At 44.0% G+C, this 20638-nt stretch overlaps 1 protein-coding gene across 1 annotated transcript in view; it reads right to left on the reverse strand.

Moving 5' to 3' along the window:
- The window catches only part of PLPP3 (phospholipid phosphatase 3), a 44232-nt gene that overhangs the window by 15126 nt on the left and 8468 nt on the right, over positions 1-20638 (reverse strand). Inside the window, exon 2 of the mRNA XM_017805578.1 lies at positions 4390-4547. Within this exon, the coding sequence (XP_017661067.1) occupies positions 4390-4547 (158 nt within the window). The remainder of the gene's footprint in view (positions 1-4389; positions 4548-20638) is intronic.

The raw sequence follows: 20638 nt of genomic DNA on the forward strand, positions 1-20638 counted from the left end.
GTAGATTTTGCATTAGCACACTGGCATAGTTTTAAAGAAGTGAAATAGCACCCCAGAATAGTGGGGGGAAACATTAACATCAATGAGATAAAGAATCAGTTCGTATTGGGAAGGAGAGGCCAGATCCACTACCCTCTTATCAAACTGATTTTGGGAGAAAGTAAATGAACAACCTGCTTATCTTACTCTCTTAGAATCATGAACACAACAAGGGAAGAACCAGAATGTCCCAAACTTCATATTCTGGCCTAAAACTTGCTGCCACCAGACCCAATTCAAACCTCTCGAAGCCTTCATAAACGCCAGTACTTCAAGGCATTTCAAGGGGTCTTGCATTTGCGTGGCAGCAAATTATGTTTTTCTTGTGTCAGGGGTGCTGAGGTTTGACAATATCGCCATAAATCACTGTCAGGGAGCAGAGGACCCGACTTCTCACATTCATGACTCTTAAAAGGCAGGTTAATGAAAATCAGGCTGTGAAATGAAGTCCAAATGTCTCACCTCTCCCAAAGAGGCAAAGGCTTAAATTGTTCTCCGTCACGCTACACACCTAAGTTTTAAGTTCCAGATTTACAGCTTTAGGATTTTATTCATTACTTTAAATGTTTTTATACCTGAGTAATAAATCGAGGCAGAGGATTTTTTTTGGGTGCCCCCTTGTCCCTGCTTCTCTCTAGTCATGGAGACTATGATATGTAAAATTAACTGTCAGGAAAAATGCCTTCATGTTAATCCCTTTCTGGAGCAGCCAGCAATATTCCTCCTGGTGTGGCAGCCTGCCAGCTGTAAACAGCAGACGAAGCTCCCCTGCCTACCTTTTTTAAAAGCTTGGCACAGCCCTTGGAAACTAATAAACTGGAAAAGTATGGCAATTAGACTAAGAGGAGATGAAGCTGTATCATTGTTTGAACTCACTTGTACCAGGGCTTGAAAAAACAAAGGTTGACCTAAGGCAGCTGAAATTGCAGCTAAGCAAGCTTTATCAAAGAGAGATACAACTAGAATAATAAAAAATAAAGGCCAAGCTAGAGTGTGCTCTGCTACCGTGCACAGGAAAGCTTTTGGTGGCTGCACCATCATTTTGGAGTTTACATGTCACAGCTGAGATTTACTCTTGGAAATCTGTCAGTGACCAAGAGTTGTTTAGGCAGCTGCAGCTAACCAGCTACAGCATCATTTTAATTCTCACAGTCTCCAAAGACCATGGTTTATCTCCATTTTGGACCATTTTCCAGTACAAGCTGGCAAGCCAGGAAACTTACTGGCATGAGGACTGCAGGATCAGGTTGTCCTGGATGCACACAGAGGCTCCTGTACAAGGTCAAAGCACCACTTGCACTCCTGAAAGCCTAAATTCACATGAAGGGGAGCTAAGAGGCTCAAAACTCATGGCTTTCACAGGGGGGAGATGAGACAAACTAAGGATGATATCTCATACTGGCAGATGTGCCACTACTCCAAACTCACAAACACGTAAACCTGAGGCTCTTGGCCTTGGAAAGGCATGTGACCATTTTAAACAGGGACCAACAAAGGTTTGGGGATTAATATTTTTCTCTCACTGTTGGTGGTCTGGGTAATTGCACACATGTAGCAGATTGTAAACTGGAGCCTTCATTCCTTCACTAACATGCTGCTGGGTACCTATGAACCCTCCCCACTCAGTGAAAGCCATGGCTCAACCGTAATGAGAAGGTAAAAATTGGGTAAACTTGTTTTTTTGGCAGCGATGTCCCAGATGAAGCAGGACGGTGAAAAACTAATGCAGCACAGATGTGCATGGACTGGAAGGACATCCTGAAAAGAAAACAAGTTTTAAAGATATTAAGCTCTTCTCATGCCTCACATTTCTGGCAAGCCATCCACATGGGACATATGCCATTCCCAGGTGATGGGCACAGCTCCCAGGGACTGTCTCACACATTTAAGAAAGATGGTCACTAGAGAGAAGTCAATATCAAACTTTTCTGTCAGTGAATGCTTTTTGCAGACTTTTGGTTGTCATGCCCATTTTATTCTTATTATAAGCAATTCAATGAGCCTATAATTACTTTTAGAGCTTTTCTAGTCACTTATGTCTCTAGTGTAATGTTCTCTGTGCTAATCACATTGGTGTATCACCTTCAACTGTAAAACACCCAGCTAACCCAGCTGTGTAACGTAGATCACCTAGGAAATTAATTTTCCTAGGAATATTTCAAAGGCTTTCAGGTGTGGGGACACAGGAGACCACAGCAGTGGTAGCTGTATGAGGCTCAGGAAGAGGAGAGTGTCACCTTCCCCTGGCCATCCAAGGGACCACCAACATAAAATTTACAATTTCCCAGCATGAAGAGCAGTCAGGAGAGATGTGAGAGTGCACAGCTCAGAGGCACGAGCCTATCCAGTGTCATCTGCACAGAAATTTGCCTGAAGTCAGTAAATATACAGATATTAAAACCAAATGTATATCCTCTCACATCCTGATTGAAGCCAAGGACTCATCTCTGCCGTTTACTTAACAAGCTCTCTGGGTGTCCTCAAGCCACTTAAAACATGACCTGGACCTTTTACCCCAGGCTACACTGCCTGTGACGCCACATAAAGCAAGGGCGTGAAATTTTGGCTGCCCCATCCCAAATGCCAGCTCCGTGGAAGTCCTCACAACCACCGTCCCGCCTTCCGAAGGCAAATGATGGGAGCGAAAGGAGCAGAGTCAGTGCTTTGTGGATTTGGAAGGAATTCCTATTATGCTACAGTAATTCTGGTATCTGGGTTACATCTGAAAAAAGAGGTCAGGCTGACTTGAATTTTCCATGCAGGCTGCCTTAGCAAAGAAATCTGTTGCTTCAATTCCTCGTTAGCCATTTGTGTCACTCAGCAGCAAATAACTGAGCTTTTGAATTTACCTTATTAAGTTACATTTGTTGTGGGCACAGTGAAACCAGGGCAGAAACATCAAATTCTTTGGGGATTTTCTTTCTCTTTTAATTGACCTGCTATTTCGTGGTAGAAAGTTGATGGATCACATAGGCAGCTGATTATGTTTCCAGTCTCTGTTCCAACTCCTATATTTGCCACTGCCTCATTACAGATCAGAAGAGCACTCCACATGGAGCTGGCGTGCCAATAGCTCAGGCAGTAATGCAAAAATGAGAGGCTTTTTCATTTTGTTTTTATGGCTTTTCCACACTTGGGGGTTATTCACCTGCAGGGTAAAATTCTGCTGTGTTTATAGAATTGGGGGTTTGGCACCTTTTGGGCTTGCTTTGGGAAGGGAGGGGGCATAGGAACAGAGCAGTTTTGGGGACCCGCTTTGCTTAGTGAGTGTATGTGGTCAGGAGATGATGGAGAGATCAGGAAGTGATGCAGATATTCATGTCAGGAAGCAGCAAGGCTGAGGATGGGGTATTACCAAAACAGGCACTGTGCCATCCTAAAATATCTATTGCCTGTGACATTGCTCCTATGAGGAAAGACAGAAGTTACAATGAGAATAAGTATTCCTGACCTCTCCATCACCATCCCTCCCAGCTGAAGGACTGAGAGGAAGGCAGTGTCACTGGGAAAGCACCTGAGCATTTCTGGCAGCAGGTGAGAAGGAAAATATAGGTACTTTTCACAGGAGAATTTCATCTTAGCTGGAAGCGTTTAAGCAACAACCAGGAGACAGCTCTTGTCTTCTGCCCCAGCACCAGGTACATGCTGGCATAAAGACACTCAACTCTGTGAGCTGAGTTCAGCATTTTGGCTGACACTGAAAGCTCTCACCATGCAATCAATTCAGGTCTAGGGAAACTATCAGGAAAAGGAAAACTAAGAGACATTGGGAAGGTGGTGCATTACCTACTTTTTACAATGAGGACTCTGGGAATATGCTCCCCATGGAAGGTTTTAATTGTCATTTGAAAATGGCTGTAATATGCAATCTCTTAAAAACCTAATACTAACCTGTTAAACTTTTCCAGGCACTGGCTAGCTGAAAAGATGTATCCTTTCTTTGTTTTTTAAACCTTATGAAATAGGCAAATACCAAGAGTGATTTTAATAGGGACAAACTATGCCAAGTCCTTACTGACATTCAAGTGTATTTGCCTCTACTCTGAACTCCTACCGGAGGGTGAAAAAGCTCTTGTGAAGCTCACAGACTTGCCCAAACAGCTTTGGGCCTGTTTACGGGCTTCAAGACTAATCTCATTCCTCTCATTACATGCTTTCATTTGCAAATGTTTGCTGCCACGCTTACAGTGAAGTCAAATCATTGCAGAGGAGATGTGAACCTTAGTAGATCCTGTGAACACACTGGCAAGACTGTGTTAAACTCCCCTGCTGACGGGATGTTGGTGCTAAAAGAGGTGACAAAAAAGCCCCTCAAGGGACAGAAGAGGAGATTTCAGAGGTGCTACTTACAGCGAGGATGGCAATGAGGATGCCTGCAGCACACAGCACTGCATCGTTGATAGTCTCCACATTCTTCTGTGGGTACCTGATGCTTTCATCATCGCAGTAGAAGCCCCGCTGGTAGGGCTGGATTGTGCTCGTTTCAATGATGAGGAAGGGCAACCCAGCTACAAAGAAAGGGAGAAACAACCAAACCCATTATCAATACAGGCAAACACAAGCAGCTTACAAAAAAAACTCAACTAGAAAACCCCTTGCAAACCACGCAGCACCGTCCCTGATGCTTGTCTTTCCATATTCCTATCTTTCCAAAGGGAATAGGTTTGGGATTTGTTTTTCCAAGTCAGTCTTGCGGGGAAAAAGCATCTCCTCTGTTATGGTTATCAGATGTCTGTGCAGCCTGGTTTCAGTTAAGCCTTGTGCATTGCAAATATTAACTTACAGGAACAGACCCCTGAAGCAATCCCTCTGCAAAAGGCCATGAAAACTAATCTGGCACTTTTCTCTAGGGAGGACCCGATGCTCTGCCGAGCGCCCGGTGGCCGGGCAGCCCAGAGCTGTGCAAATAAACACTGGAGGATCGAGTATCTGTATGGCTTCTACCTGGTCAGCCCAGCTACACTCCAGGCCCATCACTTTTATGCCTTTGAAGCCTTTCTTGGCTCACCCCTCTCTGTATTTACAGGGTATATGTGTGTTTGTACCTACTCATGCAACAAGTATGTGCCTTGAGCAGCTGTGGGATACCCATCCTTGACCCACCCATGCAAGGACCAGCCCCTCCACAAGAGCCAATGGAGTCCCATCAGAACCTGTTCACCTTCAATCACAATAAAGCCATGTGAAATCTGTTTTTTAAATGCTATTTGTGAACCCTCTGTGCAGGATTTCCTGCATCTGCACAGCCTGGCTGGACCTTTGCACCAGGTAGGGGGCAGATCTGCTCAAAAACATGAGGCTAGGACATACAGTGAAGGGAACACCTGGAAATTGCTAGAAATGTCTGTAACTCCAAGTTCTTATAAGTTTTTCAGAGAAATACAGCCTTGCCTCAAAACTAGAAGGAGAACCCTAGTGTGTTTCCCAGCCACAATGTCACCTTGGGCAGGGCACCCTCCTTCCCTTTGCCTCAGTTTCCCCATCCACCTTTGCTATTAAGTCCATCACCAAGAGGAGCACTACATCCCCACCAAAATAAGCCCCAGATTCCCCGAAACCCACATTCAGAGTAATCACAAACCACAAGGTACAGGAAACCCTCCTCCCACTTGCAGAGCGAAACCCAGGTAAGGGGAAAAACAAATGCACAGTGGTTCAAGCTGTCCTTGGGCCAAGACAACAGGTCTCACGCCCAGATCCTACAGAAAGCACTAGGGAATACTTGTCGACCACTAACTTGCTTAAGTATCTGTGGGTTTGTTTACACAGCTAGAAGTCAAAGACATCAGAGGGTTTTTCCTTCTAAAATTAATAAAAAAGGAAATAAAAAGTGAAGTGCTGTTGGGTTTGACCCAAATTTGTTCACAGTACATTTGTAGTGAACACAATCTACTAGATGTGATTAGCAAGGGCATCATCCAGGTTGCTACAAAGTGTCATCGAAATAATATTCCACATGTTCTCCACATGAACCACTCTTTGGATCTCACTTTGCGCAATCCCTTTTGGCTCCTCTTCCTGTACGTTAATAGGTTTGCCTAATCCAGGATTACTACAAGGTTTTCTTAGTCTTAAGAAAAAGGAAAAACTCCATCACCTGTGAGCAAGGACAACACACACAAATATGAAGCTATTCAGGGAGCCAGCAGCGGTCAAGGCCACTGCTCAGGGCCCCTTTCAGATCCTCTCTAAAAGCTCTGGAAGTAGGTTAATTGCAAATTCTGGGCTCCGTGGTGCTTGGCAAGGCAGAATAGTTTCCACCACATGTGTGAACCAGCGAGGAACAGTTTCAGAACTGCCTGCCCAGCTCAGATTTGGTAAATAAAATCGGACATCTCGCATGAATCCAGTTGATCTTCATTCCACTATTTAACTGTTTTGATGCCCGGCCAGCTTGGCCCCAAAACGCACCTCTGATGCCAGCAATCCTATATTAATAGGTCACTTAAAAAATCTTTAAGTTTCCAAATGAAAAATGGCAGGAGAAGCGCTAACGCCGCTCGGCGCGATCCGATTTTACACGCGCTCGGAGCGGCAGCGTAACAGTTGAACTCGGGGAGCAGACATGCCACGGTTACGTGGCTTATTGTTATTCCTCCAGTTCCTCTTGTTAATAGCTTTCACATGACAGGTCTGTAAAACACATGTTCCCACAGACAATAAAATACATCTGAAAGCTAAAACTGGCTTAAAGAAAAAAATTAAAAAAAAAAAGACAATAGTGTTCCTATATATTATGTGAACCCAGGAATAATAAAGATTTGTTTTCTCTTCATTCATTGAGCAGCATGGGGTAGTATTTCCGCGATTCAATTATGTGTACACTTGCCACAGCTATAATAAGAGCATAAGTGACCTATATGGGACACATTTTCATAAAGCACATAGGCATAGTTTAGAAAATCCAATGGGTTTGTTTTCTCTCCTACAAACTTGTGGTTTAGTGGGATATTGCCAATCAAGTCTTGATATTTTTCCAGCAAAACAGTAACCTCAGATTACCTTTTTTTTTTCCCTTCCCCTTTTTTTAACATGAGAAACATAAACACACTCTCCATACCTAAACGGATATTACTTATAAGACATAACATGCCTTTAATTTTGAGGGCTGGGTGAGAGGCTGCTCTTTCACCCAAGGAAGAGAAGACCCCGGCCCATGGCAAACAGTAAATCGTGCTCAAAATGGCTCTTCTTCCACAAGGTTATTTCTTGGAGGATGGGTTGTCTAAGGGACTAGGTCACTGCTCATATTTTTTTTGGCAAGGGGGTTGCAGCACAGAGAAACTTGTACCAGTACCAAAAGACAGCCAGAGTATGGGTTTTGCAAAAAAAAACTCTACAGAGGGAAGTCTGGAAGAAGATAGAAAATTAAATGCCGAGAGAGATGCCCTTGGAATCCCCAGCAAAACACTAGAGACATTATTCACACTAGGAGATCTGCCAGAGGCAAAGGTATCCAGAAGTGGGGCTACAGCCCACACACCTTGGAAATGGAAGGCAGGCCGTATAGGTGTAGGGTTGTACTGTGAAGATGAAACATCTGTCCCCATCACCTTTTCTGCCCCAGTCTGCCTGTTGGATTCAGCATTTTAGTAGGAAATTCAGACTGTGCATCCCTGGCTACAGGGATTTGGATGTAGAGATTCAACAGCCAAAACCCATAAAGCTGCTAAGTCTTCCCACCCCTATACATGGTACAAAACTATTGAGAATACAAGAGGTACATTTCAGAAAACAGTAATTAATGGTGACTTGCACTGAAGTGAACAATAGAAATACAGGACAGGCAAAAAAAATTACACTGATTTTGGGGATAGTCACCCTTCTCTGAAAATAATCCTGCCCCCTTAATACTGGTATCTCCATGCTAAGAAACGACACAGCAGCCTGTGGACCATGTCCTAAAGCATGGGGGCAACACTGGTACATCCATATAGAACTGTGCAACCAGGGAAGGGCTGCTATCCCCACCTCACAGACACAGGAAACTAAAGCATAAAACAAAGGGATTTGCTTATTCCAACGTATAAAAGGTAAACGGAGCTGAAATTACCTTCTGAACTCTAACATCATTCACAAGGTGAAGCAAAGTTTTTTTCGTTATACAAAGGGGATTTTTTACTTTAATAAAAGAACAAGGGAATCCCAACCACAATCTTTCATCCAACTATGCTGTAGGAGATCAAACACAGCTCCAAACCATGAGCATAATAGAAATCTCTTGAGGACTGATCCTGCCCCATCCAAACAGGCTCAGCCCTGCTCCAAGTGTCATGGAGCAGGTGTGGACACTAAAGAATTGTGCAAGGCACTGCAGGATGCTGTGGGACTGGACATTGAAAAATGATTGCTGGGAGGAAGTCCAAGTGACTTGGTGACCTCTAACTGCTGGTGTCCTACACTAAGGTATTTCAGAGTAGGGTTTAAATTTACTTGTCTTTCCATTTAATAAAGCCAATCAAGTTTGGAAATCTAGCACCAAGGAAAAAATATTCCTTTCTCTGGTCAGCACCTTTATTAAGAGGCAATTAATAGGCAATAATCCTGGGAAGGCTGGCAGCATGAAAGCTAAAACCCCACCACCAAGCCTAAACAAAACCCCCGTGTACTCTCTGACCAGCCTGAAATGTGCATAAAATCAAAGGCAGGAGAAAAAAGGGCTCTGTGTTGGGTACAGCACTTTGAATCTCAGTCTTTGAAAATTTAACACTTGTGCAGATTTAATGGGGAAAAAAATTTAAAAGGGGATAAGCTTTCATTGGCCACTCATCAAAAAGCAGAAGGAGCGGAAGGCAGGAGGCATTTCTGCAGCGACCCACCCATGCCACTCTCATCTTCCCAGCCACACAGCCCAGCCTTCACCTTTGCACCAAATTAAACACCATCACTGCCTTTTTCTTTCTAAATGTTTGGTTTTGATGGAGGTTGGGTTTTTTCCTCCATTAAATCTTTCTTCTTTCAACCCTGCAGGTCAGTGGGATGGTGCTGGCTATCTCAACAAAGCAATGGTAATTTCTAACAAGCATTCCATGATGTGTTTGCCTGCCTGTGTCCAGGCCCTAGGTGTTCTTAAGGTTTTGGTAGATTAGACATCCAGCTTAATAAAGTGAAAAAGACCATTAAATAATTTGGCAGGGCTGAGTGGAGTCTCTAATTCCTCATTTAAATCACACTCTGTAAATATTTGGGTACCTACAAGAGATAGGCTTTCTATTTGAAGTACTTAGTGGCTGATCTTGGGTACACGTAAACCTTATTTGGTTTACAATACTTGTACATATTTTAAAATGCATAAAAACTAGATTAGCCTACGGTAGGCTTTTATTTGGGCTTTAAAAGTTGGCTTCCCCAACTTGTAGAGAGGAATTGCAGCACTGCAAGACCAGCCTTGGCAACTGCTACAAGAGTGAACAGCTCTTGCAGCCAATTTACATTGTATGTATGTGTATATATATATATACATACACACAAATAAAATGTAACAACCCAAAGAATAGAAGTATTTCCACATTTTCCACATTTCCACCATATCAGGCATATGCTGTCAATCAAAACAGAGGCCATTTATGCACCAGCACTGGGAGCATCTGAAGGAATGGTAGGAGCATCACCAACCAAAAAATAACCTCAAGGGACCAGATCCACAGCCCAGTGGCAGACAAAAGAAGGATCCTACCACAGACTGGATTGAGCCATTATGTTGGGATTTTTTAATGTCTTGAAAGCAGCAGTGATGCACCTCCAAGACCATGGTTTTTGACTGAATATGGATAGTCAAGGCCCATATATTCACTAGGACAAGAAGGACTAGGATGCAATTAGGCTAACCATCAGCTCTGCTATTTTATTACGTGCGCAGTCTTAATTGTTCTTCACCTTGGTTCCAGCAGTCCAGAAGATTGCTCTGTGCATATGCCTGTATTTTGGAAACACATCTAATATCTTTGTTTGCAAAACAGATTCCCATTCAACTCTATTACAGTTCCACTACTCTCAGCTACACAGACACATGAGGATAGAAAATTCTCCACACAAACAAACCCTAGACTTTACAGTAAAACAGGTACCTGCTTTAGAGTACTAAAGAACCTATAAACAAGGATCAGTATATATTGCATTTCTCTGATTTGACCTGTTCAGAAAAGTTCTAGGATACAACAGGTTGATTTCCACAAAAACATAAAAAAGGCAACAAATTATTAGTTAACTTCCGACTTGTTGTACGTTCTTTCACGTAACTCACATGAACGTTTGCCCCTATCTATGTCAATCTGTCTGGTGCTCTTCCTATGAAGAGTGTGACATTTCCATCCACTTTAATATTATTAGTTATATTTCAGCCAAATCATAGGAACTTTAACGTAAACCTCACCATTTTTAGGTCCACCAGACGCTACAGAGTCCAGAAGACTTCCTAGTGGGCAGACACAGATTCATTATGAACTAGATGATATTTTCTGGGTCCTTACTTTTTGGGGGGGTTTCTGTTTGTTTTTTAATAAGAACTGGTTAACCAGGAACACAGAAAAGCATCTTCTCATGCCTGCTAGTGCACTAGCAAACAAGAAGAAAGCCAGGAATATTCACCTTCTACATGGACAACCATGTAACACTGATGACCCCAAGCTGCAGAGGTACTTGAGATGCACCTTTAAAAGGAACCAAATGTGGTGTCAGAAATGACAGGTGTCTTTATTTGCTGCCCAAGCCCATCCTCCAAAGACATATCCATCCCTGGAAGTGTTCAAGGCCAGGTTGGACGAGACTTTGAGCAACCCGATCTAGTGGAAGGTGTCCCTGTCCACAGCAGCAGGGTTGGAACGAGACAAACTTTATGGTCCCTTACAGTCCAAACCATTCTAGGATTCCATGATATTTATCCTTTTTGGTTAATACAGCCCTGTGCAACATGGAGCATGTTTATTGACCCAACCATCCTAGGAGAATATTATTATAAAAAGGTTCTTGGTCACAGGTACTTTAAACCAAATGTCAAATTATTCTCATGCACTGCAAATTCCTCTGGATTTGAAACCTCGGTAGAAACACTTCCTAAAGTGGCTGGAGCACAATGTGCCAGACCCACGCTTTAAGAATCTCCAGATGAACAGGAATGCTGCCATTGGTTTTGCTGGGAGAAATAATGCTTTCACTGAGTACCTGTTACCTATTTTCAGAGGTAAAGACCACATACAAAGGAAGAAAGAGAAGAAGGGAATTCTACTAAGAGTGTTAAGCTGTTCCTCATGGGAGTTTGGCATGAGCTGATGTATTAAAAGAGCTTTATATTAAAGAGCACATATATTTTTAATACCTAAAAATGCATTAATAAGACAAAAGGTCTTATCCAAGCCACAATATGTAGGTGCATATAAAAGTTTGCATTTGTGGGGTAAAACAGATTTAAACCAGACTGGCCAACCAGCAAATTTGGAGAGGGTGAATAAAAAAAGACATTACCAACAGGAATCCAGAGCCAGCTCCAGCAAAACATGATGGAAACAAAGCCATAATTTCACATTGTCTACAACAAGGAATAAAATGCGACACACCATGAAAATTCCAATGCGTCAGCATCTTTTGAGGTACCTCTATACATCCATGTGCTTTGGAAGTCTCACAGATATGACAAGTCTGACCTAGGATAACCCAGCCTGAATAGAGGGGAAAAAATGTAAAAACAATAAAAATGTGCCTGTGAACTCTGCAATACTGAAGGCAAACAGATTGTGTGAAAAATACACTGTGGTGACTATTATGTTTTCAATTACAAACAAAGCGAACAGGGTTTACTCTGCCGGTCAGTGGGGTTTGGAACAAGCCTCACCATTGCTCCTCAGGGCTCAGCCTTCGAGGAAGGGCTCAGACCACTGCCCAGCCCCACCAAAACCCAACACCCTGTTTCTTTGGGGAAAATCTAAGAGTTTTCTGTCAAATGGATGCAAGGATGAGCAAAGAGTCTGCTCCCTTCATCCACCTGCACACACTGGCTGCATGAGCCCTAGTATTTCCCCATCTAATAACAACTCTGTTTTCTACTCATATAGATTCATAGAATGATAGAAAGGCTTGAGTTGGAAGGAACCTTAAAGATCACCCAGTTACAACACCCTGCCATGGGCAGGGGTGTCACCCACTAGACCAGGTTGCTCAGGGCCCCATCCGACCACTCTATCAACTTCTATTCGAGAGGAAAGTTTTGTGAGCTGTAGGCATTGTTTTAATATATAAAATCTCAAGCAAAGATTCCTTATCTCAGCTTACTGCCCCCCAACACCCCCACATACAAGCCCTGGCTCCTTCTCTTTGCACAGCCACCCCAAACTATAACAAGAGCAAGGGGACCCAATGGGATGCAGTCAACAAAATCCTCTTAATTATTTTTAAATCAATAAAGACGCAAAGCACTTGAAGCAAAAATAAAGCCAGTTAACCTGGTCAAAATTCATCTGCTGAACTTCCCAAACTTCCTTCCCTCATTCCTGAGCATCCTGGCCAGGCACTGCCATTGTAATTAAGCACGTTTTCAGGAGCAACTGCCCCTGTGTAGGAGGCAGCAGAGCCCCTGGCCACAGCACTGATGCCTGCCACCAGTAGCTTTTTGACCCAGTTCTGTCAATGTACCTATTGTAAATGCAAAATCCTTCTTCGGATTTGAAGCAGCAGCCACCTGCACAAATAAGGCCGGGTTATAACTCTGTAACCCAATACAAGCACTGGAAGCTTAAAAAGTTTGTATTACAAAAAGCACTTCTGACCTCTTCCTTGAAAGTTCACTAATCACTTTTAATTCATAATTTATTTCCTCTTAATATACTTGCTTTATGTAATACCCCCCTTTCCCTCCCCTCCTTTCTTTTTTCTGGAAGTTCCCCAGGAGAAAATGGTATTACACAACTCCCTTGATTAACTGGAAATGAAACTTTTCCCCCTCGGTAGTCGCGATTTGGTGGAGTTTCCAGGATATAGTGCACAGCACACAGTGCTGAAAGGCAAAGAGACGTGAGCGTGGGTGGAAGTGATCCAAAGGGCCCTAAAGTGATGGGGGGGTGATCTCGGTGGTCCCTCGAGCAGATCTCAGTAAGGTTTTGCCTGTTCACCAATAGGTTAAAAAAAGCATAATATTATCACTTTTCTGGCTTCCCTGTGTTTTGATTGCAGTTACTACAGAGAGTGACATCCTAATATAGAGCAATACATGATATAACTGAGATTGCACTGGTAGTCAGGTAATATTAAAAAAAAATCATGCACCTAATTAAAATAGCTTTGTACTACAAGGAAGGGAAATTTTGCAGGTGGAAGGCAGAGGCTGCTGCCTTGGCCCTGCTGCCACCTTGCTATCCATAGAAGTTTGTGTTTCTTTGATGGAAAACAACTGTGAACGGGATACTTCAGAGACATGACATCACCTGCAGTTACAGAGGTGTCCACCCTATACTGCTCACAAGAACTTACTTATACTGACCCTATCTGCCCCTGGATGACACCCCTATGAATTATTCATGTCCCTAGAAGTCAAACAGATTTTCTGGGGACAGCGTGGTTCCATGTTGCACACCATCTTGGAGTTCTGGGTGCTTTCATACCGCTAAGAAACTGAAAACTCTGCAAATCCAGGTGATGCAGCAGTGTAATAGCAACACTGAAAATGTCACCACCCTCTTCTGCAAGCACAGGGCCAGCCACAGTGGACACATCCCCCTTGTCACACACAGTGTCACACCAGCCCCTTTCCCATGCACAGCCCAAACCTCCCCTTGACAGCTGCATTTTGCAGCCAGGTGACATTTCATAGCCCCATTTCCTTACGGGACAGTATAAATTGGGCCACATCTGACTGGCACAGGCAATGGCCAAGCCTCTATTCACACTGACTCAAGGGACACAACATGTACCATGCCTTTTAAAATCCAAAATGGATAACTCCCAATTTCCCTTTCCAGCCTCCTGTAACAATGCTGTGCCCTGCTGTCAAGGAACGTGTGAATAAATTGAGGAAAAAAGGTTAAAGAAGCCCAAGGGAATAGCAGTCTCTTTTTCTTTATTGCAGTTAATTTTGACAAAGGCTCTTCTGTTTCCTCCCTTTAATTTTTTTTTTTTTTGAAGGGCTTCGTGCCAAGCTGCATTATTCCTCTTCACCATGGTACTTCCATGAAGCCCGCCTGGTATGTTTGCCTGAAAATCACAGGTTTTCATGGAAATTGTTTTTATCTCAACAACTACTCCTTTTGTCATCTCAGACATGAAAAGAGGAAGATAAGGGTTCAGGCTCAAATCTGATCCCAGCAACAAAGCATCCATTAAAAAGCACCACGACCTTCCAAATCCAGCATCACGAAAACCTGCCCTCCCAATGGGGCAGAAACCCTTCAAAAACCCTTTTAACTACCTCCCTCAGAACACCGATGCAACTGCAGATCCATGTGAAACTCCGAACCCCACTTTGCACAGCCTCAGTATTAAACACTGAGGCTTGGGAAAAAAAGCTCATTGTATTGGTAGGATTGTTTTGAACTATTTTTAAGTGGAAATAGTTTCTTTTCTTGCAGCCCATCATGGCAACCAGAGCCCACTGGCTCCTGTCAGCGAGGCAGGAGCTCAGCAACTCCTTGGGGGTGTTCTCTATTTCCAGCCTATTTACTGCTCTGTTGAGAAAGGCGCCTATAGATGCTCCAGTTCTCAGATGGGAGTTTGGAGGGACTCGGTTATTCAACAAACCAACCCTTTCTAAACACGGTCAAAGGAGTGATTTGATGCCTTTCAGTGCTTACTATACAAAACGCTGAAAGACCAGCGGACTTCAAAAGCCGCAGAAGCGGAGCTGGAGTTTGGCAGGAGTTCATTAGCTGCCTGTGTCCTTCTGTGTGTGGCTTGTAATTACATGCAGACCTGATGCCAACTCCTCATCTATTGAGGGGTACCAATTAACGTGCTGCTGGATGATTCACAGGTAGCTAATGTAAGGATTTATACAACTGGCGTGCCAAGTATCCCATGCTTTATTATTATTATTATTTTAAGCTGGCCTTTTTTGATTCTCTTCAAGTTATCAGACAAAAATGTGGGTTTGGCAGTAAAATTGGGATTGTTCAGCCTGTTCCCAGGCCACACACTGGTGGGCCTGATCCTGCTGTCACTGTGTACCACATCTGCAGGGAAATGCACATCTCTCGGTGCATTGGCCAAGGGCTTCCAAGTTAAACCACCTACTGTATTTTACCTTTGTATAAAGCATAGTTTTCTGCTCCAAGGAGAAAATTCTAAAATTGAGGTACAATTTGTCCTCCATATTTGCCTTTCCTGCTGCTTGCATCCTCTTACTCCTACAGGTAGTAAAACAATAACAGCAGGAGCTTAACAGCAGCTGGAGGAGCTGAGGAAACAGGTACCTAAAAATGATAATTCATTTTTTGGAGGGGAAACGTACACAAAACTGCATCTCCTGCAGGAAAACATAACAGTTATTAGCTCCTCTAAAAAAAAAAAAAAAAAAAAAAAAAAATGAAAGTCTTTCTTCTTTTACTTGAAATCTGCATCCCTTTGCTTTTCTTACTGGAGATCTGCATCCCTCTGCAGCCAGCTGGCTCTCAGTGCAGCCTTTGGCAATTAAAACCTTGGGAAGTCAAACACAACAGCATGGAAGTGAGCCTTTTGTTTTCCTGCTTTGTCATTCTTGTCTTGTGTTTCATCCCAAGAAGATTTCTCAGGCTACGGGGGAACCATGGGCCTAGTGGAGCATCTTGGCACTGACCTGGAGCAGACCTCCAAGCACACTGTTTTCCAATGCTGATGTTTTTCCCATGGAGAAAAGGAGAGCCAGTCCTCATTTCCTTCTTCTGCTTGACTTTCTACTTTCCAAAAGTCAAGGTGAGTCCACCGAATTTCCCCTCCTCTCAGTCTTCAGCATTTCAATGGCCTCTTGTCCTTAAAGCCACCAAGAAATGAATGGCACATGAGACGGGCATGATTTTAGATTTACTAGAAATTTGATGCTCCTGGGCAGAAATGAGACTGTAAACATGGGCAGCAAGAGAGAATTTAAAGAAATTATCCCAGCCACAGGACAGCTACGCACTCAGTCATGGTGTTGGATGCATTATGGATACACATATAGCATCCAGAGACCCTCATTAGCAGTAATTTGGTGGCTTTTGTTTTTCTTCCTTTATCTTTGTCATACAACTTCCCCCAGTATTCAATTTCTGTGTTAACCTTTCTGACAGTGGTCCAGCACACAGACACCAATCTGTATCATTCTCCCCTTCAGACACCCCCATTTCCATACATCTTCCTCTCTCCATAGGAGAAGCAGTTTCTCCATCACACTTTTTGCTCCAAGACCCTTGCATAAGGCCTTCAGCCCCGGGGGATAACAATTCCAGGAGGGCTGCAAGTACAGCCCAAAACCCACACCATTTTATCCTTCTAATAAACCTTTCACTGCATTTGACACAATACAGGTCTTGTCCAACCATGAAAGCTTTCTTGCTTATCAGGAGAATTTTTAATCAACTAGAAGGGAAAACATGGCCTGACATTTTATTGCTTCCTTGCACTTTGCTTTTAGATGTTTTGGTTTCTCCCAATTTGTACTCTTGCTAATCTCTTTAGTCAGGGATTGGTGGAAAGCCTCAAGTTTTCCATGCCCAGCAGCTTCCTTCAGATCATTTGGAGGCAGGGCAGGCAGAGGAGCATGGAGGAATGGGGAGGCTTATGGTGGGGTAGGAGAAGAAGGCACCAGGCACCAAACTCTCCACTCATTGCAGGTTCTGGGGCAGGGTTTTGTCCTGGCCACAATTACAAAACAACAAACAACGTCTGTGGGGAAGGGTCATAAGAAGTTCAGCTTTCCTCTATTAAAACCATCTGGCGCCTATAAAAAAAATCCAACTGGTTGGTTGGGATGGTTGGTAGCACCTCCTCCCTGCTCAGCTCTTCCTGGCACTTCTCGGGAATGTGGTGGCACCAGAGGTGTCACAGTGAGGGAGAGGGCTGCCATGGGAACAGGGGACTTGGCAGACACACTCCCCACTTTGCATGCCTCCTGCTGAGAAGAAGGTGCCCCAGAATACACCTCATTTCACTTCTTATCTGAGCCAAACTCCTTTACGAGGTGTCTGTCCCCTCAGGAACACTGTCTCCTGCCAGAGTGCTCTCAGTGAGCCTGTGAGAGGGCTGAGCTTTCTGTGCAAAATAAAACATCCCTGTGAGGCCAGCGTGGGACCCAGCAAAGGCTTTCTCCAGGTCAGAGTAACCAGTGGGTCCCCCTCCAGCATCAACAGTGAGAGGCATCGCCAAACCTGCAGGAGATGGGAACCTTTATTAAAATAAAAAAAAAAGAAGGCCTAAACCTCTCCTTTGTTTTCAACAGAAATAAAAGGAGGGGAATAAAAAAAAAAAAAGAAAAGAAAGGAGAGGAGTGCTTACAGCCAGTTCCCCAGCCTGTAACACAAAACCACGCTGTGCTGGGAAACCTTACACCACGCAGCATCCAGCTCATGTACTCCTGCTCCGCTCGCCGCCTCCCGGATGCTTCCCCAAGCCCAAACTGCCCTTGAGAGAAGCCAAGCCTCAGCCTCTGCTGAAAAGCCTCTTTGTTTGGATTCGCTTTCCAAATCAGCGTATCCTGAGATTGAACTCCCTTCCACCCCTCTGCAGGGCTTTTTAATGTTCAGATGCCTTTGGCAGCAGCCAGATTTGCCAGCAGGTTTGCGGTCCCGTAATAGCGTTCAACCCTCGGTGCTGGGGCACGTACAGTGCTAGGAACTTTCTTCATGATAAAGGAGAGAAGGGGAGGGAAGGAAAAGTATTGCAGAATTACTTCAAACGATCCTTTAATCATGAATTGTGAACATAGGAGCTAAGTTCTCCTTAATTAAACAATAGCTTTAATCAGCCTTCAGTAGCTGACATTACTCAGAGGGTGGTGAGGCACTGGAACAGGTTGCCCAGAGAAGTTGTGGATGCCCCATCCCTGGAATTTTTCAAGTCCAGGTTGGATAGGGCTTGGAGAAACCTGGTCTAGTGGAAGGTGTTCCTGCCCATGGCAGGGGGTTGGAATGATATGGACTTTAAGATCTCTTTCCACTCAAACCATTCTAGGGTCCTATGACATTAAGGCACACCAGTGAGATGACCATTTTTTCTCAACTGGAATAACTGAAAGAAAATTAGACAAGGCATCAAAGAAACCCAGGCAAAGGGTCTAGACAATATATGCATTATGAGAGTGTTTGACTCCCAAGTACTGCCATGAGCTTTCCACGCAACCTCAAATCCACCACTCACTGAGGTCCTCAAGATGGACCTCAAGTCCGCCACTCACTGTACAGAGAAATTAAATGCATTCTCTTGGACTGCCCACTCTCTCTGCAAGCTCAGGGCACAAATGTGCTACATCCATACAGCCCCTAACATGCAACAGGGTCTCCTGTCTCCCTTGGGGCTTGCAAGCACCCCAAAATCCTGCATTCTCACAAAAGGCAAGAGATATGGTACTCCCAAGGCAGGACTTCTGCTCTAGCACAGACCCAGCTGAGACCCACAAATGGTACCAAAGCAATAATTTCAGTTACCACTCAGATCTTGCAGCAAGGGAGTGTAATGGGAATGTCAACCTGGCACATCACCCAGACACTAAAGGGAAAGTCAACCCTTTTCTTCAAAAACAGCCTCAGGCCCAGGACTTGAAACAATTTCATGGGGGGAAAGTTGTTTTTCACTGGCAGTTAGCTTTTTAATCGACCTCAGAGTTACATCTTTCTCTGTGACAGCTAAATGCTGAGTATTTAAGCAGGTGGATTTTCAGACTGTGGACACAATACCCACTTGTTGCAGACAATTTCAGCGAGAGCAAAGGCAAAGTACCTGTTGTTATATCCACAATCTAGATATATCTAAAACCCTATCCCACTTCTCTGGCTGTTTTAAACATGCTGCGTGCCTAGATTCTGCAGTAGCTCTGAGAGTTTTACACACTGGAAAACCTCTGTGCAAATGCACATGGTGATTTATCAAAACAGGCTTTCTCCAAAATGCTGTCTGGCTTTTCTATGGCTTTTGCATTTGACAAAGATTCATACCAGCTCAGTCAGAAAAATAAATGCCACAAAACTTCTCCTTTAAGGAAAAAAAAATCAAAGCACCCAATCCTCACAGCCCAATGCTTTAGAAATGCTTCCACATGCTAATCAGCCTCCTATTCAGTTCCAGACTGAATAGGACTTCAACAATGACAAAGAAATACGCTGAACCTATCCCACATTTCATCCCCTTCACTCAAAATGTTGCTGTTACCTTGGTTTTCAGCTGCTTTGTGGGAGCTGCAGCAGAATGACAGCTGCATGCTAAAGCTGCAGGGATGGTCAAGAAATGAGGAGCGCTGGATGAAAAAATATCTGGCCCAGATTATGGAGGGGAAAAAAAGAATTATTTGAGGAGATAGTAACAAATGTTGCAAATTTTTATAAGAATTAATAAGAAAAAAAATCTACAAAAACCCTCTTGAGGCCTCTACTAAAAGCACATCCTCTTCTGATCAGGCAACAAAGGGAATCTTTTTCTTAGCCTGGCAAGTATGAGTAGGATAAAGCCCCCTCCAAGCCATTCCTGTGAGAATTACCCATTTGTGTTATGTATTATCAACTGGCAGATGCCTTAGTGCACCTTTTCCTCTGAATCATTAACCTGAAAAACTTCAGCTCTTATCTGGGAAAGGACAAGCCAGCTCCCGCTGCAACGGGTGAATCCAAGATTGTTTCACTTTTCTGCAGAACACAGAAGCACAGGAACAGAGCCACCTGGGGAAGTTTTTGCAGGAATTAGGGTGGGAAGCTCCAGGACAGGTGCACACATGTCCTAGGGACATGCTTCAGCCCAAGCCCTGGCAGCCACAGACTCCTCCACAGTAGTGCGTTGCTGAGGATCTGATTTCAAAAGATACTTTGGAAGGCTGGTGATGGCCCGGCAGGACTGGCAGAGGCACTGAAGTCTGCAGTTTCAATGAGGAATTCAGCAAAGAATTAGAGGTTCCTCAGTAGCTCCAAAAGCCCCACTGGGCACCTGGGTGCATCTGTACTGGAAACACTGCCTTCAAAGTGTGCCCTCCCCGGGCTCCAGCACCCTGCCCACGCATGGAGGTGATGCTTCTTCATGCTCCCTGTCTCCTTAGATTAGAAACTCCCAGAGGCACAAACCTCTCTGTGACTTGCCTGGGCAGGACCAAGGGCAGCAAGGCTCACATCCTGGCACAGGGATCCTCTGGGGCTTCAACCCAGCAGTCAAACAGAGAAGCAGCTCCCCAAAAAGCAAGGGCCATCTGATCAGTGATCAAAGAGCCGCTTCAGAAACCTGCTAACACCAAACTGATTCACAGCTATCAACTTCAAAGGAGTTTTGCTGCCTGCCATCAGCTCAGCAGCCATCCAAAATTACTCTGTGAGCATCACTCAGAACATAAATGTACCCAGTGATCACTGACCAGACCTGCTTATCATCATTTTGCCACACTATTTTTGATTTTCCCTTTGGAAACTAACACTTTAAAGAGTGGTGGGCTTTGCAGAAAAGCCTTGGAAGCCCTCAAAATGCTTGGGAT

Source organism: Lepidothrix coronata, unplaced genomic scaffold (assembly GCF_001604755.1).
Source record: "Lepidothrix coronata isolate B3197 unplaced genomic scaffold, Lepidothrix_coronata-1.0 Scaffold12, whole genome shotgun sequence".
Lineage (NCBI taxonomy): Eukaryota > Metazoa > Chordata > Aves > Passeriformes > Pipridae > Lepidothrix > Lepidothrix coronata.